The sequence below is a fragment of the Balaenoptera borealis genome (genome assembly GCF_965194805.1).
Source record: "Balaenoptera borealis genome assembly, chromosome: 10".
Lineage (NCBI taxonomy): Eukaryota > Metazoa > Chordata > Mammalia > Artiodactyla > Balaenopteridae > Balaenoptera > Balaenoptera borealis.
The window spans coordinates 92,513,363-92,538,126 of NC_138874.1; the positions used below are offsets into that span (position 1 = coordinate 92,513,363).

Below are 24,764 nucleotides of genomic sequence, written 5' to 3' on the forward strand. Positions count from 1 at the left end.
TTAGTTGCTCCGCAGCATGTGGGACCTTCCCGGACCAGGGCTCGAACCCATCTCCTCTGCATTGGCAGGCAGATTCTCAACCACTGCACCACCAAGGAAGCCCCTAGAGAAGTGTCTTTAAAAAGATAAAATTGAGGGACTTCCCTGGTGGTGCAGTGGTTGAGAATCCGCCTGCCAATGCAGGGGACACGGTTTCGAGCCCTGGTCCGGGAAGATCTCACATGCTGCGGAGCAACTAAGCCTGTGCACCACAACTACTGAGCCTGCACTCTAGAGCCCGTGAGCCACTACTACTGAGCCCGTGTGCTGCAGCTACTGAAGCCCGCATGCCTAGAGCCTTTGCTCCGCAACAAGAGAAGCCACCGCAATGAGAAGCCCACACACCCCAACAAAGAGTAGCCCCCGCTTGCCGCAACTAGACAAAGCCCGCATGCAACAACGGAGACCCAACGCAGACAAAAATAAATAAATAAATAAATAAATTAATTAATTAATTTTTTAAAAAGAAGATAAAATTGATAAATATTTGCTCTATTTGAAAGTCTTGGGAGAATCTGTAGGCCATTGGTCGTTAGTTTAGGATTGAATTAGCAATAAACACATAGAAAACCAATACGGTTATTAAATACAAGGAAAATAGAAAATCACACTAGGGATGTCCCTGGTGGTCCAGTGGTTAAGAATCTGCCTTTCAATGCAGGGGATGCAGGTTTGATCCCTGGTTGGGGAACTAGGATCCCACATGCCACAGGGCAACTAAGCCCACACACCGCAACTACTGAGCCCGCGTGCTCTGGAGCCCACGCGCCACAACTAGAGAGAAACCTGCACGCCACAATGAAAGATCCCGCGTGCTGCAACTAAGACCCGATGCAGCCAAAAATAAAACAAATAAATATATATATTTTAAAATCACACTAGAAAGGAAAAGTAATCATATTATACTACATGACTCAGTTGTAAATAGCATTAGTATAATAACGTAAACACTTAATACTGAGCCAAGCAAACTTACAATATAGTTATCTTGGGAAGGTGGGAGGGTGGAATGGAAGGGAGCTAAAAGCTCGTCTTCTGTAGCAGCAAGTCAATAGATAAAGCCTGAAAAAGGAATACCAGGAAGTAGAAAGAAAGTGTATTAGAGGTATTGAGGAAAATACCAAAAGAATCAGCTAACAGAGATGACGGTGGTTGTCTCCGAGGAGTGGGGAGTGGGAAGACTGCTGACTGTTGTAATGAACCTTATAGAACTATTTGGCTCTTTCAACTTTAAAAAAAGAATAGTAAAAAAAGTCAGAGAAGTGATATTGTAGGAGCTGTTACAGCTTGCCCTGCACAGTGAGAAGAAAGAATGACACAAAATTCCAGGTAAAAATCACAAAATTGTCACCAAGGTAAGCCCTGGTCACTCAGAAGAACTTCAGCTTCCCGGCATCGGGCTGAGAGCTGAAGGTGAGCATCGTATAAGTGTCTGACAGGCCTCCTGAGAGCGTCTGTCTTGGGGTGAAGGAAATGACGAGGCGCCTCGGCTGTGCACCTGACTCTGACCGGCAAGGAAGCTGATGGAGTGGGAGTGACAGGGCCTTGGGAGAACGCGCTTGGGCAGAGCAGGGTTCAGGAGGGAAAACCCTGGGCCTTGTCAGAGCACTGCCTGACCAGTGGTCCCCAGAGGGAGGGTCCCCACAGCCTTTTAGGGGGGTCGGTTGGGGATTAAGTGAAAAGGGGTTCCTGTGGCTAAGGTTGGAAGAGACTGGCTTACACAAAATGAAACTGGTTCCTTTGCCCTCTATAGTCCTCCTCAGAGTCTTCGAAATGCCAACATTTTATGAATCTTTAATCTGAGATGCAGTGTATTGCATCCAGCCTTTGCCACATCTGCTCTTCTAGAAGCTTCTCTTAAATTAAAATTCCATCAAATACCCTTTGGGAAGCCCTGCCGTGGCTTCTAGGAAGCAATTCTTTTAAGAGTTCAGGGAAAAAAAAAAAAATAGATGTGTCTTCATGGCCTTTGAAACCCCAGAAGGAAAGACCACTCAAAGGGATGGGAGGCTCTTAAGGAAAAATATTGTGGTTACACTTTAGCTGGCGTCAGGAAGACCTGGGGTTTTTTGTCTCAGCCCTTTATTTGCCCATTGTGTGATCTTGGACTAGTTATTTAAGTATCTGAGTTTCAGTTTCTTCATCTGTAAAATGGGAAAAATAATACCTATTTATAGGGTTGTTATAGAAATGAAGGGAATAAAGTATATAAAGGGTTTAGCATAGGACCTGGCATCATTGTGTGCACTCAGTTAAAGGTACCCCTTAATACTATCATTGCAGAAAGTCCCCTGAAAACTAAAAAGAGGTGTAATACCTCTGGGGACCAGTAGAGATATGTAGGTAATTCTTTACATAACTCAGAATATTTTTGAAGGATTTGAACAAAAGCTGGAGAGAGAAGTATGTTATACCAACAGACACTTTAAGGAATAGGATCAAGAAAAGCTGAAACTCAAGAAGAATTAAGTCTTGCAAAAAAGGGCTATGATCAGCAAAAAAGACTTTGTTTTTTCATAGTTCTGTTTCGAACAAGAAGAAGAAAACCTAGGCCCCATTGTTTGGACAGAGTAATGTTAATCAGAGGCAGAGAGGCAGCAAAAATTTCCTCTACTTCTATTGTGCTTCCATCTCAAAACGAATGGTTATTAGACTAGGAAGAGTCATATGGGCATCGATAAGAGGATTGAAGCCATGATTTCAGATCTCCTGGTCCACATGTATTGCACCCCAGAATACCAGTCAAATTGGCAGATGAGATTCAGGAAGCTGTTGTCAGTAATCTCTGAGGGAATGGGAGAGAGGTGTTGGCAGACTGAAAGCACTCAAAAATTTCAAGATGCAAAAAGCATCTTGCACTCTCTAGACTAGTGAGCTTGGTGTCAACTCACAGGGAAAACTCTGGGCTAGATTATTCAGCGAGTAGGCTGTGAACACTCTCTAAGGAAAAACAGTGAGGCCTGAGAGACAGCATGCATTCATCAAGAGTCACACCTGCCGGACCATCCTCACTGCCTTTTTAGAAACACTTAACCCATTTCTATTTGGTAGATAAAGGAAGTGCTGTAGACCTTGTATAGGTGGGGGTTAGCAAGATGTTTTGAGAGTGTCTTCTGACATCACTGCTGGCAAGACAGAGAAATGTCTATACAGAGCATCCAGGAGGGTGAGGGGCTTAGTGATGGAATGGTTGGGTTGATTATAATCAGTTGGATGAGCATACCCAAAGAGTGATGATGTCAGTCTGTCAGCTTGTCTGCCTGGCCCTGTCCTATTCACTGTTTAATCAAAGCCTGGGATGAGAACATCGATGGCAAGTTTATCAGTTTTGTCAGTGATGTGAAGTCAGGGGGGAGTGCCAATATGATGGGTGCCAGAGTCAGGTTTCAGAAATATCCAGACTGCTTGACACCCTAGCCAGATAATGCAGATTTCTGTTCTAAGCTCCAAATCATCTAGAGTACATACAAGCTAGGGGGGAAGAGGTCTAAGCTCAGTCCATGGGAGAAAGCCTGAGGGAGATTTTGTTGACAGAGGGAGTGTGGTATAAGTTGGTAGTATGCTGAGGTTACAAAGAATAGACAATCTGATGACAGTTTTAATAGAAATAAAGTATCCCAAACAAGAAAGCTCACAGTCCTTCTGTGATCTGCTGGTTAAACCACATACTGTATTTATTTCCACACATGACACTTCACTTCTGGACATGACACTCGGGCTTTGACAAGCTAGAGTGAATCCAAGGGAGAGTGACCTGGATGAATGGAAGATTTCAGGACCTTATCTTAAGAATATAGTTGAAAGTTGGGGCTACAAATACTGGAAAAGAGAAACTCCTCTTGGCCTGTGAGCAGCCTCGGGGATTTACAAGGCTGTCATGGAGGATGGATTAAACTAATTCTCGGCGACTTGAGGACCAGTAGATGAGAATTGCAGGAAGGCTGATTGTGCTCATTGTGTAGGAAGGCGGTCCTGCCAGCATGTCTCTCAGCAGAACAAAGGCCTCAAGGGGTTTTGCTGGCCTGTAGTTGGGCCTTCCCAGAACACCAGCGGTTGCCCAGGGCCCACAGTGGCTGCTGCCCCATCTCAGAAGTCCCCTCTTCCAAGCCCAGGGCAAGGACCTTTGCTCAGAATGGGGGACTGACTTGGCCAGAGGTGGTTGGATTCTGGGCCCGGGGTAAAGGCAAATAAGTCTATTAAGCTATCAACATTCCTGCACGAGGAGCAGATAGAGTTCTAGAGGCAGCCAGCTAACATTTTGAGCACCCACTGTATCCCAGGCACTGTTTGATGCTTCACCTGGGTCATCTCATTTAATCCTTATAAGGAAAAGGTATTGTTATTCTACCCATCGAGAGGACAGTGAAGCTTAGAGAGAGGCTAAGGTATCTGCCCAAGGTCATATGGGACTCAAACCCCAAACCTATGTTCTTAGCCATTCTGCCTCCCAGAGCATCCTTCATCCCCTGGCCCCATCTTCCTAGCAGCACCCAGCGGTTATGGGCCTCCATGCCTCCCTAGGAGCCATTCTCCCTTCCAGCCCTCAAGCTCTGCCTTCCCCTCTGCTAGGAACTCAGGGAGAAAACAGCCCAGCTGAAAAATTAGGCCACGCTGGCGAGCACACTACTTATTTTTTTATGACTAAGATTAAGCTGACAACCATGCAAAACATTGCAAACCTGTGTCGGCTGCAGATTTAATACCTCACCCAGCCCACACAAATAATTCATGCCTCTGCATCGATGTCCAGAAAAAACAAATCAGCAAAAAGCTGGGCTTCTGCGCGTGTGTATGTGGAGCAGCCGCGTTTCCATTGAAGCAGCATGCCGGAAATACCCGAGCTCCAGGACTGCAGATCTAGCATTTTGCAATTTTTTTTTTCTCTTAAAAGATTAAAGTACGTTTTCAAATGATTGAAGGTTGGTGGGAGGTGTAAATGTGGGCACTTGTCACATTAATTCTTCAGATGATTAAGTTCTTTTCCATTTCTTTAAAGCTGTTTGCACTTGGGTTTGATGTCCTCGTTCCGGGTGAGTGTGTTGTAGCAGTTACCAAGGTGACTTTAGCTGACTTTCAACAATTTATTTTTCCCTCCAGCTTGAGACATCTCTAGCCCTGTGTGCTGTTGATTCTGCTCTCCCAACCCCCCTGCTCCCACCCCCAGTTGCTATTCATCAGCATTTTTGCCTGTGTCAGAGAGGCCCACCGGCTCGGAGGCCCCACCTGGCAGCCAGGCCTTTTGGGAGCATGGTGATGTGTCTCAGAGGTGGCACAGGGAAGTGATGGTGAGAGTCACACCCTGGCTTTTCCTCTTAAACTCACTCTGTGACTGTAGGCTTATCACATCACTTCTCTGAGCCGCGGGTTTCCTGACCTGTACAAGAAGCGTTAACTATAGAGGAATCTACCTGGTGTAGAGTCCTTGCTGTGAGGACTCAGTGAGTGAATCTATGGACTCCTTACTCGGGAGGAGAGTAAGGCCTCACCAAAGAGGGCTGCTGTCTTTCTTGAGTCCTGCTCTTGTCCGAGCCCCGAGGGTGGTGTTTGGTGTTGCCCTCCTCAGAAGGGAGGCGTAGCAGCTGGGGTGTAAGGGGAAGAGAGCTGGTCAGAGGTCCTAGGCTCCCATGATGGCTTGCCGCAGCCCAGTTCTGTGGCCTTGGGCACGTTACCGGCTCTCTTTTGTAAAGGAAAGAGGTAGATTAAACAACCTCAGAGTTTGCTTCCAGCCCTGAAATTCTGTGACCCTCTTGGCCAGCATGTTTGTCTCCTTCACAGGTCTTGTGAAAGGGTTTGTCAAAGGAGACACTAGGGCAAAGGGCAGTTTCAGAATTGGCTTTGGAAACCAGAGGAAGGGACCACTTTGTGAAAGATCAGTCACATGTCACATCTGAGGGTGGATCCACCCAGCTGGTGGGAATGGTCCCCGTTACCTCGGGAGCTTTATAAACCACTGCCTCAGTAGGGCCTGTGCTGTCCGATGTCACCCTCCATCCTGCCTGCTGACCTCACATCCTCCTCCCTCTGGGGAGGTGCTCTGAGTGTTAGGGTGCCTCACTGGGCCACAGGCCCCAGCGCTCAGCCCCCCAGTGTGTAAGGAGGTTGGGCCCCCACTGGCTGTGTGACTGTCAAGCCCAGATCAAGCCCAGACATCCTGGGTGGCTATTGCCGCTTCAACAATATATAACTAAAGCTTCTCACCCAGTATTTTGTTCACTTGGGGAATTGTTCTGAGATTCACAGTCCAAACCAGGATCTGGCCTTTTGAATGAGATCAGTGGGTAACCCTCACTTCTGGCTGAAGCAGATTTGAGAGGTTGTCAGTGGGGGCAGCTGAATTTGAAAGAGCACATCTTAGATTGCAAAGGGACCCCGTGGCCCAGCTGTGGAGCAAGCTGTGGGTGGGAAGCAGGACAGGAGGGAGCGCGAGGCAGCAGTGACAGTTCGCCATGGCTGGGACCACAGTCAGGAGGAATCTGGTACAGGGTTCCTGGGGCCTCGTAGCCCAGCAGGGTGGTGGCCCGGTCCTGCTGCCCGGCCAAGCTCACTGATCTGACTCCTGAGAGCCTGGTTTCCACCCCTCGATGAGGACTGTGTCATTTCCTGTTGGATGAAGGATGTGTATGTCACGGCAGCTGCTGGCCATTAGCAGGAGTGTGCATGCTGTGAGCCTGCTCTGATGTCAGCCTTTTCAGGGTCAGCAGGAAGGAAGCTCTGGGAGCCATGTCTTCTGGCACTCTAGCACCCCAGCCTTGGAGAACTTGGGGTCTGAGGCTCTGGGGCAGGGGAAGAAGGGCTCCCAGAAGCCCCTGCTGCTATCTTAGGGAAGAACAAGCCACTGTGACATAAGCTTTTATACAGAGTGTTGGCCAAAGATGAGGCTTCAGAGCCAGACCTACCTGCGACCAAATCCCAGCTCCACAGTCCCCACTGTGCGACCTGGACAAGTTAGGTCACCTCCCTGATCCCCAGCTCCTTATCTGTAAAAGGGCCATAATAATAGTGCCCACCTCACGGGGGCGCCGTGAGGAGTAATCAGCGAGAGGTGCCTCACGCAGGGCTGGCACTTGGCGAGCGTATAGTGAGTAAATGGTGGCTGTCGTTATCTTCGTCATCAATCACCATCCTTGTCGTGCCTCGGGAGCCTGGCCTGAGAGCCTCCTGTCCTGCGGTTTTCACCTCGTGCTGAACCTGTTCCTGTGCTTGCCTCGCAGGAGCCGCAAAGACAGCCTGGAAAGTGACAGCTCCACGGCCATTATTCCCCATGAGCTGATCCGCACGCGGCAGCTCGAGAGCGTACATCTGAAATTCAACCAGGAGTCAGGAGCCCTCATTCCCCTCTGCTTAAGGTAAGCCCCACAGCATACAACTTGGCCTCAAGGAGCCACCAGGCCTGTGCTTGCCCCCTACACCGAGGCAGAGTCTGGGGCCCAGGGTGGGGAGGAAAGCTAGTCAGTCCGCTCCATCTTGGGCCTTTGGGGGAGCCTGTGGACCCTGAACCCTCCAGTAGCCCTCACTGCGCTGGAGAGCGCTCCTTTGTCCAGAGAAGTGTCCCCCAGCCCTGCTCCCTTACGAAGGTTCAGTGACCTAGGGAGATGCCCTGCCATCCCACCAGCCCAGAGTCAGGGGTGGCAGGGTCCCCAGTAGCACTGGGGTAATAGGGCAGGGGAATCTGATGGGTGGGACTCTGTTTTCTCCTCCTTGCTGCTTTTCCATGCAGAACACTCAGTTCTCCAAACCCTGTGGCCCGCACAGCAGACTCCTTGAGGGACCCAGAAGCCCAGCTGTGTCCCTCCTGCTGCTGTCCACAGTGCCAGAAACCCACCCCTGTGGCCAGAATTCAGCTCTCTGCATGGGGATGCTGCACTGGGCTAAACCTGTTGCAGCTGGCTTCCTCCACAGCCCTCAGGGGTTCCACCCTCACTTTTATAGCAGGAGAAGCAGCAAGGATAACTCTAAACTCAGACAGCAGTGACAAGGAAGAAGGGGGTTGCACTGGTTTGGACCATCCCCACTGTCCCTGGAGCCTGAGGAAGGACCTTGTGTGGTAACCAGCCTTGCCCAGTAGGGCAACGAGAGCAAGTGGCCAGAGCGACCAGGGTCTGGCCAGCCCCCCGCACCATCCCCCCAGGACCCCAACGATTTCCTCTCCAGCTCCCTCTCTGGCCCAGGCTCAGGGCCTTTAGACTGGTGAAGGGTTAATCTAAGGCAACCTGAGAAAGCCAAGAGCAGGTTTTGCTTCCTTTGCTGACTGGCATCTCTGCCCCACTGGTTGCCCCTGCCTGCCCTTCCCCCAGGTGTATTTCCAGACTTGGGATTAACAGTAACTTCTTGTGGCTCCCTCAGAGTGACCCCACTTGGCTTCAGCTTTTTTTTTTTTTTAAAGATGTGGTCTTGGTAGCCATTTAACTCTCTTGGGGAGCCCAGGAGGAGGTGGAAGACTGTGCCCCGGACACAGGATTGTGCTGTGAGGGCACTAAGCCATCATCCCAGGGTGTGGGAAATTCGTTTAGGTGCTTCTTCACCCAGACCCTCCAAACAAAGGTGGGGCACGATCCACCTTTTAGCTCTGGGCCTGACCTTGGGCACATTACTAACTGGCCTCTCTGGCCTCAATCTCCTCACCAGGACACGAAGGAGGTGGACTCCCATCCCCTTTCAGGGCCTTTGAATGCTGCTCTAGTATCTGCTAGCCTTGAGCACTTTGGAAGGATAACAGTAGAGAACTCGTAAGAGGCTTCTTTTGGGAGGTGTTGAGATGAACGTGTTTAGTTCCAGGCCCCTGTTAGTGGGCAGATGGTCGGTCAGGAGGGCATTTGCCAGACAGCCCGTCCCGGGGAGTGTAGCCTCCACAGTCCCTGAGCTTGGCCAGGCCTGCTCTCACTGTCTCATGTTCCCACCCCCAGGGGCAGGCTCCTGCACGGACGGCACTTTACATATAAAAGTATCACAGGTGACATGGCCATCACCTTTGTCTCCACGGGAGTAGAAGGCGCCTTTGCCACCGAAGAGCACCCTTATGCAGCTCATGGACCCTGGTTACAAGTGAGAAGGCTCCTTTTCTTCTCCCTCCCTCCTTTCCATGGGTTCTTCCTGTGCCCGCCCCCTCGCAGTCCTCCCGTGGCAGCTCTTGGCGGCTCCTCTTCCTGAGGGGCTGGTTGTGAGATGCCGTGTGGAGTGTGGATGCTGCTGCCTAGCCCACCAGCTCCAGAAGCACTTCCTGGCCTCTCCCCCGTACCCCGAGACAGGAGCGATAACTCTCCAGGCCCTGGCCGTTGATAATTCTGTTTGCCACGGAAATTCAGGTTTGAGGGATGTGAGACTTTCTGCACACTGGGTAAACCAAAGAACAGGAAGCGGGAGGGTGAAGCAGGATGGGAGGAAGTGTGGAAGCCACTCTCGTGCTATATGGAAAGCCCACCAGAATTCCTAGAAAGTGGGCATCTGGACCTGGACCGGGCGCTGGGCTGAGATGGGCAGGCCTTGGCACACAGAGCCTGCCCCATCTAATGGTTCTCCCGTTCTTCCTGATGGACACCCAGCTTCTCTGTGCAGAAACCTGCTGGCTTTTCCGGAGTACTTTGTCCCTCCTTTGCTCTTCTGGCTGGAGCACAGCTTCAAGCCATTGCCAAGCTGGGTGCTGGGGCCTGAGAGCCACAGGCCTCCTTCCAGCCCCTGCGCCGTCCAGGTCTCTCGGGTACTCGACCCAACCCTGACTCCCACTCCCGGATGTATTAGAGGAACAACATCCTTTTTTGTTTGTTTGTTGGGGGCATGGGAGGAGGAACACTCTACCTTACCTCTCTCAGAAAGGGAATCTGACCCTGATCTAACAGGTGACTCTGCCTTGTTTGTGGTGTATGGTGGAGGGTGCGGGTGGGTGGAGGGATTACCGTAAAGGGGAAGAGAATTTTGCCGGTTCTGTGGGGTTAGCCTGGTCTGTGGGGGTCTGTGAAGTGTGTATAGCATTAATGTAGGCATGTTTTTAGTCTTTGAGTGTCTGTGTCTCTTCCTCAGGCCAGCTCCTCCCTCGCCCTCCCCACCAAAATACTAACCCTTAATTAAAACAAACGGCAAACAAAGGACACCAACCACACTCCCAGACTAAGCTGAGGTAGAAATGGAAGCCGGTGCTTTAGGGATATTGTGTTCCATAAATTATCTTGCCTTTTTCCACTGTTGTTATTACGTTGTTTCATAACAAAATTACTTTGAACCATAAAGTTATAAATACATTGTAAAAGTCCCACTTGGTAACATTAGATTTCTGTCCATGTGGTGTTGGTAGTTGCTGTAGCAAAAAGCTCTGAAGTATAACATTTGAAATTAGCCCAGCACAAGTGGAAAGGTCCTCCCCCCAGCCCCATCGTGTCCCAGGGCACCGGGCTGCCTCTGTGGAGAGCAGGGAGGGGGTAGGCCTTCTGCCTGGGCAGAGCTGGGAAGGAGTGGGGAACGAGGGACCGAGTAGGAGACCCCAGCCACTGAGAGGTCACAGGTCATCATTCCTAGCAGGTGACAGTGTGTTGACAGGTCTCAGCAGAAGTGTCCTCAGATAGCACTTTTGTGTATTGAAGGTTAAGCACATTTTCTTGGAAAAGTAGGAACTAGAGTCTCCCCAAACTCAAGAAGAAATTTCACCCAGTTGCCTTTCACATGCTCAACTCTGAACCTGTCCTTGGAGCCCCGCCATCCCCCTTGGAACATCTTCCTGCCCGCAGCGGGGATGGGGGGGGGGAGTCAGCATCTGCAGTTCTCAGCAACCTGGGGACCTGGGCCTCCAGAGCACTCGGCAGATGTCATGTTGCCCCCCAGTCCCCACGAAGGTCTGGGCCCAACCCTGATTCCCAAGCCCCTGATCCTCCGGCTACTGGTGTTCCCTTCCAGCCCTGTTCCCCCTCGCCTCCCTGGCAGCCCCTCAGTGAGCTTGAGCACTCGCCCTGCTGACTCCCAGCACATGGTCCCCTCCCAGGCGCCGTTGCCCCGGGAACGGGAGCTGTGGGAACCAGCCGCTGGCCTCGGCATGTTTCAATAAAGTTGCTGTGCTGGGAGCTGCTTAATCAAAGGCCTGTGTTATGGGCTCATTAGTGTGGTCCACCACAGGGGCCAGCTCACAGGGGAGCTCCCGGGAAGGCTGGCTGGGGCCCGCTCCCCAGGCACGCACCCTAACTCACCAAGGGGTTTCTCAAGGCCCTTTCCAGGGAGCCCTGGGAAACCCGCTGCCCCTGCCCCCAGGCCAGCCGGTCCTCAGCTGTGAAGCCAACATCCACACCAGCCCTCCTCCCCACCCCGCCCCCAAAGCAGTCAGCACTTTCTGCATCTGACTGGCAGCCCGCCTTCCTCTTTAGGGTCTTGCCACTGTGGTCACAGGCAGCTCCCTAGCTTGTGGGAACCTGGGCTTGTAATTACTTGTGGGCCTCTGAGTCTCCCTCTGGGGCTGCCTGTCTCCCCGTGAGTCTGAGGACCTCCTGGAGGCCTGGGGTCAGGCTCATAGTCACCAGTGAGGGCCCACTCCACTGGGCCAGCAGGGACCCCAGGCTCCTCTGGAGGGAGACCCCGACAGAGGCCTGCCCTCACCTCGTACAGGAATCTCTCACTCATGCTTCCAGGATCCAGGGTGTCTCCCTGACCCCTGTGTGGCCAGGCCTGCTGGGGGCAGAGCATCAGGAAGGAACTGGATGCAGCAGCCCCAGGACTGAAGAGACCCAGACTTCTGTTCTCTTGGCTGCTGCTTGAACACTCCCTGTTGGTCCCAGAGGAGTTGGGAGGGGCTAGGATGACTTTCTTGCATCAGCCTTCAACAGCCTTGGAAGCCCTCACTCCCAGCCTTGGCACCTTGTTCTGGCCTCCAGCCCAGGCCTGTTATCTCTTGGGGAAGTGGCATGGCAGAGACACCCCACATGGGAGAAGAGAGACAAAGGAGAGCCTGAGAGAAAAAGGCAGCAAGTGAGGGAATCTGGGCCCTTTCCGGAGCTTGTGGAGTGGCCCCAGACAGGCCTCCACACCCACCTGCTCCTGGGCCTGCACCTTCCCTCCAGGCTCCTCCTTGCCCCATCTCTCCAGCCCCAGGAACGTCAAGGCCCCGGCACGGAAATGCAGGGCTGTCTGCAACCCCAGAGTAAGCACAGTGGACACTCCTTGCTTCCTGGAGGAGCTGGAGAGGCAGGAATCCTCCAGTTCCTTAGGCTCTTCAGTTTCTATAGGTTGACACCGGACTCCTCCATTTGCCCTACCATTTGCTGTTTTTATCTTTTCTGAGATGGTAGAGGCTGTCCACCAACTCCAGGGTTGTACAGGACAGTCTTCAGACCAGGGGGAGGCCTGCCAACGTCCTCTCCTGCACGCCTTCCCCCAGCATTCCTCATCCCAGTGGCTTTAACAAGCCTCTCTCCCTTGAGTCTGTCAACACCGGGCTGTTAGCCTCTGAGTGGGAGCCTGGCCCAGAGCTGAGTCGTTCATCCGTCCCCAGCCAAGGTTGATCTGAAGGGGGAGAAGTCGGCCCCAGAGGTCACACAGGGGTCACATCACCAAATATGAGAATATTTTTTTAAGCCCTGCAATGCTTTCTCAGCTGTGTGGTGTCTGACAGCTCACCCAGGTGGCCCCCCGTTCCCAGCCATTCCCTACCAGCCCTGATGGGAGGCCCAGGGCTTGGGAGAAGACACCCAGCAGCTGTTCAAGTGGGCTTCGCTTCTCCAGGCCAGGTTTGGGGAGTCACTGCTGGGCTCTCCTCCTAGCCCAGCGGCTGACTCACCACTGTCCTCTGGACAAGCCGCTGCCTTCTCCTGTCCCCATGTACCCATTTGGATGTTGTGTGGAAGACACTTGGCGATCCCTGGCCCAGGCCCTGGGCAGCTCCTCTTCTGTGCCTCTGCTCTTTCTCCTTCCACTGGTGAACCTGGCCACGACCTGGTCCCCCCTGGAGACCTTTGCTTGGGCTGTCACGGGGACCTCAGTGTCCAGGGTACAGCCATTAGGGTTTAAATGCCAGCACTGTGCCTAGGGAAGTACAGCAGCCTCCCTTTCGGGCGAGGGCTGTGGCGGCCCGCTCTGCCCTCCGCAGCAGACAGCCAGAGCAGGGGGAGTCTGAGCCCGCTCCTGGCCACCTCAGCCAACTCCTCACCACCCAGCAAGGACAGGAAATGAAGGTGGCCTCCCTGTGCCACCACTGCAGTGGTAGCTGCCACACACACCTCTGCCCCCGAGCCTGGGGGGCGGGGGTCCTCTGGGCTGTTTTCTCACTTCTGTCTGGCCGGTCGGGGTTGGGGGGACGCAGACTGGCCTGCTTCCTGGTCCTGTGTTCCCCGCTGCCATTGTGGGCGCCAGAGCAGCTCCATGGCAGGCTCTGCCCCGTAACCAGCACATCTCCTTCCCTGAGAGAAGGAAAGGGAAGGAAAAAGAAAGCCAAACTTGTTGGGAAGCAAGAACAACGTGTCAACACGAAGAGCAAACAAGGCCCCAGACAAAGTGTGGATTGTCATACTAAGGGGAAGGAGTGGGCTTTGTCAGTGCTGTTTGCAGACTCAGAAATATCATTGACCGCAGACATTTGAATCAGATCTACAGCAGCGGGGCCCCTGCCTGTCCCATAGCCAGGCCTGCCCAGAGCAGGCATTGATGAAAGATCACTTTTCAGGTTCCTTCTGGAACTTGCTGGGGCCTGGGGAATTGGGAGATTGTTGACAATCCTCCGTCTTCACCAACCAGCCAGGCTGGCCTAAGGCACTGGGTGTGAGCACCTTGGAGTAAGCTGCTGGCCTGTGTTCCAAGCCTCATCAAAGGTGGAGGTTGGGAGTGGGGGGCAGGGAGCCACTGCTCCCCTCCCAGCTCCACCAGTTAGAGCTGGTGGTAGAGCTGCAGCCACTAACTCATCTGTATTGGTTAAACCTGTGCCCAAACCCACTTCCCCTGTGAGTATATTTCCCCAGCACTCCCGCCACCATGATCTCCTGGAGGGAGGTGTTGCCTTTTAAAAATGCAGATGCCTTGGCCTTGCCTGAGCTATTCAGCTTCAGAAGGTCTGGATTCAGAAGGTCTGGATGGGGCCTGGTATCTCTGTGTTTTCAAAATCCTTCTAGGGGAGTTTGCTGCTCAGATTGCTTGGGGGGCTTTCCCTTCTCACTAGAGAGTCTTCTCCCTCCAAGGGTTGCTTGTGCACAAACATAAGCATTTATGCCCAGCTCTTGGTGAGTACTATCATCGATGAGTGCTATTTTCATTATTAGTATTATTTCTACTGCTATTTTCTGGACTAATGTAACTGTCGTCTTATGTACACATTTACCAAGCTGACCTGGAAATTTGACCTGCTGTCCCCACTTGGAAACTGTATTGGGGCATGGTTTGCCTTCCTTTCCAGTTGGCCAACCTGGTTTTGAGCAGCTGCATGTCTGTGACGCCCAGGGTTCCAGCCCTCTTGAGCTGAGCAGGTGGCCGGGAGATGTGTCGCTGGTTTTCCAGGCCATTGGTTGAAGCCAAAGTCACCTCCACCTCCCCCATCAGAGGAGAGAGAGGAGTCAGCTCTGAGCATACAAGGCTTCTTGAATTGGGGTACTTTCCCCAGACAGGAAAAGAGCTTCTTCTACCACCATGAGGTCAGATCACTGTTCTTCTAAAGTCCAGACTTGTCTCCTCTTGATGCCCGCTCATCTGCACAATGGGAATGCTGGTTACCTCCCTTGCAGGACTGCCCTAAGGATTCAGTGAGATGATACCGGTCAAGCACTTGGCCCAGTGCCTGGCACACGGGGGAGGCGCTGCTTCTGCTGTTGGCAGTATTATCATTACCGCTGTCATTATCATAGCCTTTCCTGTTATTATTTGTGGCAGAGCCAGGCAGCTCCATGGGGACCCAGGGAGCTTCAAGAGCCCGAAGCCCCAGAATTGCACAGGCTTTTCCCACAGTTGCATCACAACGGCGAGTCTGTTCCTCGTGAGAGCGCCCAGGAGCTGCTCCATCATAGCTGTCTATCTCCAGTGTCCTGTTGATAAGATCTGTTAACATTCTCAGCTCCAGGTCTGAAATATACAAAGAACAGGGCCTGTTTGTTCAATCCAAGCTTCTAAGGTTTAACTCCCAAAGGAAATTAAATTAGGTGCCTGGAGCTATGACAGTCTGTCGTGTTTCTTTGCAGGGAATGTCACCCTTAATATCATGCAGATCTCATGTATAATTTTACCCCTTTAATTCTTTTAAAATGTGAAGTTTCCAGCAGGAACCAACAAACCACCAAAAGTGAAAATTGAGGAGTGACTAGGGTTTGTCCCCTTTTTCGGTCTTACCATCCCCTCTCCCAGCTGAGTATAAAATGAGTCCACACACAGATTGTACACACTTGGTAGCTGGTCTACCAAAAGCCACCATAACTCACCCTCTCTCCACCACCAGTTCCAGACCTTTGTCAGAGGAACTGGCTTAGGACTGAACTCAGTGTTGGTGGGTTTACCTTTACCATTTCTACAGCTGTTTGGAGTCTCTCTGCATGGTCACCGTCCCTGTGAACCCTCCCCCAATCCCATCTCACCCCCAGCACTAGCTACAGTCCCAGGCCTATTTACCTCTCTGGCAGAAATGTTCTCCCTCCAAAGTATTTGTGGGTTAGAAATCAGTTCAGCCTAGCCCGGACTGGAGCCATTGTAATATAATTGGGTTTTAGGTATGCTTGTGTTTGTGCTAGCATTTGCAGAGATGGCAGCAGGCCCCGGAAATGCCAAAAATGTGAATGTGACTTTTGTACTACTCAAGCAGACTGGTGATAACTGGTAGAGAGACTCTGGGCTTTGGGGGGGGTAGTGGGGAGGGAGAGCCCTGGGATAAGAGCAGGAGGAGCAAGGGCTCCAGCTGTGGGAGGAGGAGGATCAGGGTGGGATTGGGAAGGGGTCACGGTGGTCTGTGAGAGGAGTCAGCCAGTCCCGCCTTGGGGAACCAGGAGGGAGGTGGGAGGGGGCACCTCAGGTGGGCATTTCCCTGGACCGGCTTTGCCTGTCTAAACCTTGTCTCTGTCTCCACTTGAAGCCTGAGCTCCTCAAACAGAAACTTTGGTGAGGAGTTGTGGGCCAGTGGTTGGAGCTGTTTTGTCCCTGACTGTGGGCTTGCAGCCTGAGAAGGAGATGACCTTTGGCTCCCTGCCAAGCACGGGAAGGTGCTTGTCCAGGTGGGGAATGGACTGCCTTCATGCTTGTGTCCCTGAGGCTCCACCCAGGGCCAGGCCTAGCAGAGGCACCCAGGGAATGCTTACGGAATCAAGTAGTTGGATGGGCAGACGAGTGGAAGGATCAATAAATGAGGAAATGTTGTGAGGGTAAGACCTCAGGATTTGGAAGCTGTGCTCTGGGCACTAACGTTAGAGTCCAGACAAGACCAGGACCTGATCTTGTCTCAGCTGCTCACAAACCACGTGACATTGGGCAAATCACATAACCTATCTGTGTCTCAGTTTCCTCATCTGGAGGGCGATAAGATATATGAGCGGTTAGCACGGTGCCTGATGTGGTGGTGTTTTTTTACCCGTTCACTTGGGGTAGTTTTCTCATTCCTTGCTCACACCTCCAGCCCATCAACATCCTTCCTTCGGAGCCCTCCGTCCTGTGAGGTGCCCAGTGATCCTGGTTGCTCGCCTTCCTTTCTCTGCCATTTCACTTGATCTCACAAGCTGACTTTATTCCAAATGTTGAAACTTATGTTCTCATCAGAGTGGACAACTCCCAGGGGAAACCTGATGGGTATTTTCTCAAGTCCTGGATCCTCCTCCTTGTCACAGGGGACTTTTCGTCAGAGGAGCCCCTCACCTTGGTCTTCAGTTCATTGTTCTCTTCCTCTGTCCCCCCACCCCCACCCCGGGCGTTCACAGGCTGCTAGAGAAGGCAGAACGAGGCGGGGAGAGCCACAGCCCGGGGGGACAGAAGGGTCTGCTGCAGAGGTCAGGGGGCCCCGTTGACCGGCACGGGGAGGAGAGGGGTAGAGGAAGGGGTCAGGCTGGGCAGAGGAGCCAGTTGAGAAGACGGCCCACCAGGCTGAGGAAGCCCTGGGTACCCTTGAACCTTGTGGCTAACTGTGAAAACTGCTTTAGGGGGTGAGGGTGATGGTTGTGCCTGCCGCATAGTGGGACCAGGCTGTCCTCTACGTCAAAGCGTGAAGCCACAAGACACCAGACTAGAGCAGCAAAGTGGCATAGCTGGGAGATGCCCTGGAGAAGAGGTTTCTTAAAGGAAAGCTTGAAGAACTCAGTGGCTGAATGGGGCCAGCAGGGCAGGGGTTTGGGAGCTTCCAGTCTGAGGGGAAGTGGAGGGCCACGGATGAAAATGGGAGTTAAGGAGTCCCTTTCCCTTCTGTAAAATGAGAGAGGTTGGTGTACAGTCTCCAAATTCTGCAGCTCAGACGTTCTTGGATGTACCTTCCGGTGCATTTCCAGATTCCAGATGAGGCTTGTGTTCCAAATCCAGACAGATTCCTTCTGTCCTACCAAGTGAACCTGGTTGGGCAAGGACGATGTTGGAATCTCTCTTCTCTGCCCCTCGGCTCTTCTGTCTCCCCTCTACCATACTGCAGCGCGCAGGAAGCCCGAACTGCCAAAATAGGGGTTCCTCCCAACCCGTTCTCATGTCCCTTCTGGGACCAGCGCCACCATCTCTGCAGATGTCCCCCCCTGCTCCCCATTGTCCTCTGATGTCCTTCCTCCTCTGCCCCAGTCCCTCTGATGTGGTAGGCAGGTGGTGGTGGGAGTTGGGGGCGGGGTGTGGGTGACAGTCGGGGATAGGCCTCAAGCCCTTCCCTGTGTCCCTAGAACACATCACAGTGGCCTCATAGCTCCTTAATGGCCCGAAGAAAGGTCCACAGCTTGGCAGTTAGCAAAAAGACTATATATTTTTAAAAAATAATAAAAGCCTGTCTTGTGCCTTCTTCCCAGATTCTGTTGACTGAAGAGTTTGTAGAGAAAATGTTGGAGGACTTGGAAGATTTGACTTCTCCAGAGGAAGTAAGCTGTTTGATTCTCTCTGACGGCAGGTTCCAGTCTGCAGGAGCCTCTGTGTGTGTGTGTTTGTGTGTGTGTGTGTGTGTGTGTGTGTGTGAGACGTGTGGAGATAGGCTGGAAAGGAGATGTTAAATGGCTTTATTTCTCTTCCCTGAACCACCCCCTACCCCACTGCCAGCCCTTGTAAGGACACCCAGCAAACTGTCTGAATTGCCAACTCCTGAGAACCTCCTTGAAGAGGCAGCCAGGGCCTTCAGGCTCCTCATTGAGGAGCACAGAGTTCTCCTCAGCCCCTGCTGTTCCCTGGCAGGTTCTGAACAGAAAGCCCACGCCTGCTGCCAGAGAACGTTCCACGGGAGAGTTCTGGTGGGCAGCGAGGGACTCCTGCGCTTGCCTCAGGCCACCCAGGAGCCACTCTCCTTCCTCCCTTCACTGGCCATGAGCTCTCCCCTCTGGTCCACTTCTTCCAGCCCTAGCCGAGCTGGCAGGCCAGGTGGGGGCCTGTGCTTTCCCTGGCTGTTCTGCTTGGGTATAGGAATGGAGCCCATAATCCCCTTTGTTTTTCTTCCTTGTTCCCGGCATCCTCATTTGTGGGGATTTACCTCATCCTGGAAAGTCCCTTCCCCTCCCCCGGCCTCCTACCAAGCAGCACCCCAGCGGGTTGAGCCTTCCTGGCCTTAGTGCCCTGCCCGATAGGTTAATGGAACATTAGCAAGCTGGCTGTCCTCCTGCTCTTCTGGGCCCTCCCCTGCCCCGGGGCAGAGACAGACCCTTCCTTCGCCCTTTGTGCCAGGAAGTGTGTTTGGGGGAGAGCTCCTTCACCTGCCAGGGGCCAGGCTTCCAAGCTAGAGCGAAGCCAGGCAGGAGCCAGCTTTCAGCCAGGGCTGGAGCTTCCAGTTGCCGGGGCTTCCAGGGCCGAGTCAGCCAGGACACGGAGGCCTCCGACAGATGTCCACGGGGCGGAGGACAGTGCACAGGGCAGGACTGGCCCGTCCAGGTCTCTGGGTGAACAGGAACAGGACCTCAGAGCCTGAGGTCACCCCCAATGGGATAGTGTCTTCTCTCTCCTCTGGGATGTGGCTTGATAAATTAACTCATTTATACATTCAAAAGTCACCAAGTACCCAGTCTGTGCCAGCCAGTCAACCCCCGCAAGTCACCGGTCCCTGAAGCCTGGCTCCCATTCAGTCAGACCAGAGCCAGCTGCCCAGAAGTGCTTCCGGAGAGGCCATGTCGCACAGGGATGGCACCATGCCAGACTGCTGCTTTCAGCTCGGGTGCTCAGGAGGTGGAAGGGGGGTAGTCCAGGCAGGAGGGACGGGCGCCAGGAGGAGCTTAGGAAAGTAGGTCACTAAAAATGACTTTTTTTTTCTTTCCTGTCCAGAGGCTGTCCCCACACCCTGCCCTACTCTCCACTTTGGTCCTGGCCTGGACAGTCCCCCATCAGAGGGAGGGAGAGGGAGCCAGCCAGGAAGTGTCAGGCCCATCCACTGCCAGCACCAGCTCTAGGCAGGCTGAAGGCCCTGCTCTTCCCTCCTTCCCAGACTGGCCTGTCTTCTTGCCTGGCCCCGGGGCAGCAGGAGTCATAAAAGGCAGACCCTGCTCCTAAATCGGGGAGCATCTATGAGCACCATAGGACCCATGCAGGGTCCTAGCATACAGAAGGAATAAGATAGGTCAGCCTCTTCCCCTACCCCCACCAGAAGCTTGAGAAACACAACTGTAGGCAAATCAGTGATTCCGGGGAGTCGGGTAGGAAGACCTTGGGCTCTCCTTGGCCACTGCTGGCACCTCTCTCAGGCTGGTAACTCTGGGAAGCAGGTGAGAATGAACAAGGGGGAGCAGGATGGGGGTTTACTCCTCTCGAGAATGAACCAGGCCCAAGAAGTCACCTTAAGCCACACTACCCCTGCTTCTCGGCACCCACCGAGGCCGAGCCAGGGCCTCCTTCCCTGGGGACCCTTTGGCAAAGGCTACAGAGGGCCAGTTCCAGTGTTCTTCCCCACCAGCCTCAGAAAGAAGCCATGGCAGGGACAGGACCGCAGAGTTCCAGACCTCAAGCCACTTCCCTGTAGCGTCTGCACCCTCCCCTGCCCCCCATCCTCTAGCCCCTGGGCCTCAGGGAGCAGATTCCTTACATGCTTGAGGCAGAACCAAGGAAGTGAGCTGGAGGGAGGTCAGCACAGTCAAGAAAGAGTTAGAAAACAAGCCTCCTCCAACCCCAGTTAATTATTGGCAGGGCAAGGGGAAAGGAGGGGTCAGTGAACTCCAGCAGCTTGACCCCAGCTGCCCACCTGGGTCTAGCATTGGTGACTGAAGCCAGGCAACCAGTGGCCTGTCTTGCCCCCAGCACCCAGGGGACAGGGCCTTGGTGAGGGTCCTGGCCTCTCTCTAGGCAGCGTGGGAAGAAGGCAGTGGGTTCTGCTAACCGTGTATACTCTGGCTCTGTGCTTGTTCTCCCTCCGCAGTTCAAACTTCCCAAAGAGTACAGCTGGCCCGAAAAGAAGCTCAAAGTCTCCATCCTACCCGACGTGGTCTTTGACAGTCCGCTGCACTAGCCTGGGCTGGGCCCTGCAGGGGCCAAGGGAGAGCCCAGCTGCTCCCCGGTGACTCCAGTGTAACAACTGCGTAAATGAGACTCCCACAAACAAAAGGACAAGTGTGAGGATGACCACGCAGCCACTGCGCCCGTAGCCCGCTGGGATGCCACGCACAGGCCGCAGGCCCCCCCTCACCTGCAGCTCGGGGGCCTCCCCCCGCTGCCGGCCAAGCCATGTGACCAGGCCCTGGCCCCAGTGGGCCACAGTTGGGCAAATGCCAACCTTCCCCTCCTGCCACTGCCACAGGTTCCGTTTTGAGATTTGCCTCCGGACCTCTGATGTGCTCCTAGGTGGAGACAGGCCTCGTTCTCACCTACCCTCTGCCACACAGCCCAGCAGGAGGGAGGCGGAGTGGCCGCCTGTACGGCCCAGCTCAACTCTGGGGAGGCTTTGTTAGTCAAGCTCCTCTGGCCGTGGAACGATTCCTTCGATCGTGTTTGGTTTTCTTCCTCCTTATTTTATTTTGTAGAAACCGGATGGTATTTTATTGCTCCTCAAAGATGTCCAGAAGCCATCTATATAATGTTTTTTAAACAGAACTTTATTTCCAGATGAACTTTCTCATTCTCTCAGACAAGGGCCTGGGGCCGTCTCCCCCTGAGCTGCCACCAGAGAAGGTGCCAGTGTTCGCCTGCCAGTCCGGGGCCCTGAAGGAGCCAGCTTCGCAGAGAGGCTTTTCTTCCCAGCTGGGCCTGGTGGAGCCGAGGCACTCCCCCATGCAGCCTTGAGCCCAGTTTAGCTGGGGCCAGGAAGGGCTGCTGCTGGTTCCCAGCTGGACTGGGTCCCCACAAAGTTCAAGGATCATCAGGATCTCCGAGACTTGGTGACTGCAGCCTCACCTTCCAGGCGTTTTCCTCCCAACCAGGCGTGCCTGAGAGAGGGCGAAGCCCAGCGCTTCACAGACCATCCCCACCTGCCACTCAGGGCCTGGGTCTCCAGCTCTCTGCCACTCCCATCCCATTTCCTCATCCCCCGGGCCTCCCAACCTCCAGGCTGCAGGACTCTGGCTTATTAAAAACAGAAAAATCAACCTCTCAACATGTCTTTCACTTTGGTTTTGCAAACGCTGCACTCTCCCGCGCTCCCGTCCTCCCTGCATCCATTCATTTCTCATCCTTCATTCTCTACCCCTTGTCCTGTCTCCTTTCCTGCATCCTGGCCTCTCGCGGTCCTTGGTCCCTCACCCCAGTATTGCAGATCTCGTGGTCTTCCTATCTCATAGCCAACCTATCTCTGGCCCGTGGTTTTGGGGTTCTTCTTGGGTTGTCTCCCACTTTTGACCTGGAATCAGCAAGCCCCTTTCGTGCCCTCTTACCCCCAACTCCAGGGACGGCTATTCCGAGATCACCCTTCAGGCCTTTCCAAAGCAAAGTCCTTTTGTCTGTCACAGACCACACAGGCCCATGCCCTGTCCCTGTCTGCGGCCGCCACACACACAGGCACCACCGAGAGTGCCAGGGAGGTCCACGGGGTGCAGGACGCCTCTGATGAGCAATCTAGCCAAAGAGCTGCCTCCAGGGGCCGTGAGGGTAGTGGCCAGGCTGTTGGACTTCCGAGGGGCCCCTCGGGTCTGGTTCCTTCTCTGCATACACCAGCAGGGCTGCCTGGTTAACCCCATCAAACTCAGCGCTTCACGGCGGATCGGCCTGGCACTTGGGAGAGACGCCGCCCCCAACACACAAGCGCCGAAGATGGAAGCCCCTCTGGACCTGATGTTGGCAGCAGCTGTGCCTTCTGTTCTGAGGACTTTTCCAGAAGGACGTTTCCTGGCCTTCACCCACCACAGCATCCCTGCCTTTAAAGCTCTTGTCTTCAGACATTTCATGGCCAAAGAGGTGCCATCGGCTTGCCTCCCTGCTTGCCATCCTGACCTGCCTCTCCACAGATTCTTTCTTTCTGGGGACCTGCCTCTACCTGCCTGGTTTGGCTTGGGGGGAGGGGGTATTTTCTGAGCTAGGTTTTGTTGTCAGTGTGGGAGGCAGAAGGGAAGCAGGGGAGCTCTGAGACGATGGGCCTGTGAAGCCTGTGGCCCCTTCCTGCCCCGTCAGTGTGGGGAACCTCCACAGTTCGGCCAGAACCAGCCTCCTTCTCCTTTCCCTACAGTGCATGGGCTCTGGGGGAGTGGTGGAACATTCGCCATCTCTGCCCAGACCTCCTTTCCCTTAGGCGGTGGTGCCTTCCAGAGGTTTCTCAGCAAGGGGGCCCTCCACTGAGCTTCTGGCTGGTGAGAGGGGACCCTCCCTGGGGACGAAGCGAGGCTGACCATGGGGCATGCCCAGCACAGCACTTGGCATATGATGGGCGCTCACTAGATGGACCCCTTCTTTCTCTCCCTGTAGCTCTTTGGGAGCCCTGACCTCATAGTAAGTTGGGGAGGTAAGAAGCCTCCCTCCCTAAATCTGCCTCTTCCACAGGCTTCCTCGAAACTTGCCCCATCCTACCCCATCCCTCCAGGTCCCCGTGGCTGAAGCTTCCGAGAAGAAGGGGCTCCCCCATGCTGTTTGCCAGCTACACGAGGCAGACGCCCACGGCTCCTCAGGTGCAGTGTGGGCTGCAGGAGGACCACAGACCCAGCTGCCATTCTGTGGGGCTGGAGAGGCTCATGCAAGGTCTCAGGTCTGGCTGAGGAGCTGGTGCCTCTTCCTGCCCTTCTCTTCCCAAGGCGAGGCTTCAGGGCAGGGGCTGGGAAGCCTTGGGGAGAGTCTAAAGGGCTAGCATGTTTTAAAAAATAAACACAGGGTCTTGAGACTGGGTTTTGAGTTGAGAGCAGGGGAAAAACCTGAAGGTCGGCCCCTATGGGGCAGACCAGGAGAGAATTCCCTTGACTGTATTTTTTTATCTGGTTGTCTTTCCTCTCTGGCTTCTAGGTCCCTGTGCCAGGTGAGGTACCTGGGTCCCTGTTGTAAGTCAGGAGCCCTGTAGAAAGAGCCCTCCTTTTGTACAAGTACCTGAATGCTGCAATGAGCAGACTTTTGTAAAATTTTATATTAGTTTCTAATGTCAATGGTGACGCGGTTCCTGGGGGCTGCAGCCAGCCTGGGACTTTTGTAAGAATTTTTGGGTGACTCACTTAGATGTCGTTTCCTTCTTGCCCCCTCTTCCTCTGTGTAATCTAAGTGCATTAAACGTATTTGCAGAAGTGCCTGGGTCTTGTGCTCCTTTCTGGCTGCCTGGAGTAGGGGAGCAGAAAGCCAGGGGCCCTGCCAGAGGGGGTGGGTTGGACTCAGCCACTTAGAAGAAGCCAGGATGTGGAAAGGCCCTGAAGACTGATGTTGGGAGTGGAGACGGTGCCAGGGAAGCAGGATCACACAGCCTGTGACTCTTCAGTCATGCAGAAATGACCTCGCAGGGACAGGCTCTCTTTCACTGGTCTTGAATTCCTGTAAGGTCAGGGGGGTAGGAGGTGGAACACAGTCTGGGGAGATGAGTGTGTGGGTAAAGACCCTCTCTTCTGCTTCATTCTCCTACCCACCTCTCAGCAAAAAACCCTTTTCCCTTGGGAAGGCGGGCCTTCCTCAGGTCCACTTTGGAGTCCTTACGCCCCTTCCAGCTATGGCAAGAGACAGCACTCCCCTCACCAGGCACCTAAATTCAACCTCCTAATCCAGGGCCTGGGGGAAGGATGGAGGGGCAGCCTCAGAACTGGCCCACTGGGTGACACAGAGGCCAGCCTACCCTTCCTGTTAAATCCTCTGGGCCTGGTCTGGGTGAGGAGGCAGGTGGATCTTCCTTCCCTGGATCGCCCAGCTCCTATCACTCCAAGGCCTGGTGTGGCAGGGCAGAGCCTAGTGCTAGAGGGGGAGAAGGCAACAGCCTGGGGCCTTAGAGGCAGGCAGGAGTGGGTCTGCACCCAGACAGGGTCCAGGAAGCCGCAGGACTGCTCTGGGCCTTCACACATTCTTTCCCTTCCTACTAGGCCTGCTTGTCTGTCCTGGGGAATAGCAGGGCCCTTTTCTTCTGGTCCTCAGGATGGAGCTGTAGCACTGAGGGGGTTCTGCAGAGGTCCTGGGGGCACCACAAGAGGGTAGGGGGCAGAAGGAGTCAGCTCCTGTGAAGGGTCTCTTAGCTCCCCTCCCTGTCCTCTTTGAGATGCAGCTGTATCTGTAGGACCTGCCCCAGGGGGAGGTCACTCCTCCTTCCTCTGTGACCTCCTGCTGAA

At 53.8% G+C, this 24,764-nt stretch overlaps 1 protein-coding gene across 5 annotated transcripts in view; it reads left to right on the forward strand.

The window, feature by feature from the left end:
* The window catches only part of SUFU (SUFU negative regulator of hedgehog signaling), a 110,307-nt gene extending 86,563 nt beyond the window's left edge, over positions 1-23,744 (forward strand). For 3 of the 5 annotated variants that reach the window (XM_082408398.1, XM_082408399.1, XM_082408400.1), the window contains 4 exons: positions 7,251-7,385; positions 8,943-9,081; positions 17,940-18,008; positions 20,474-23,744. In XM_082408398.1, the coding sequence (XP_082264524.1) occupies positions 7,251-7,385; positions 8,943-9,081; positions 17,940-18,008; positions 20,474-20,563 (433 nt within the window). In that variant the 3' untranslated portion in view covers positions 20,564-23,744. Of the gene's footprint in view, positions 1-7,250; positions 7,386-8,942; positions 9,082-17,939; positions 18,009-20,473 lie in introns of those variants that run through there. The other 2 variants (XR_014249264.1, XR_014249263.1) reach the window with 2 other exon arrangements.
* Positions 23,745-24,764: the final 1,020 nt, after the last annotated feature.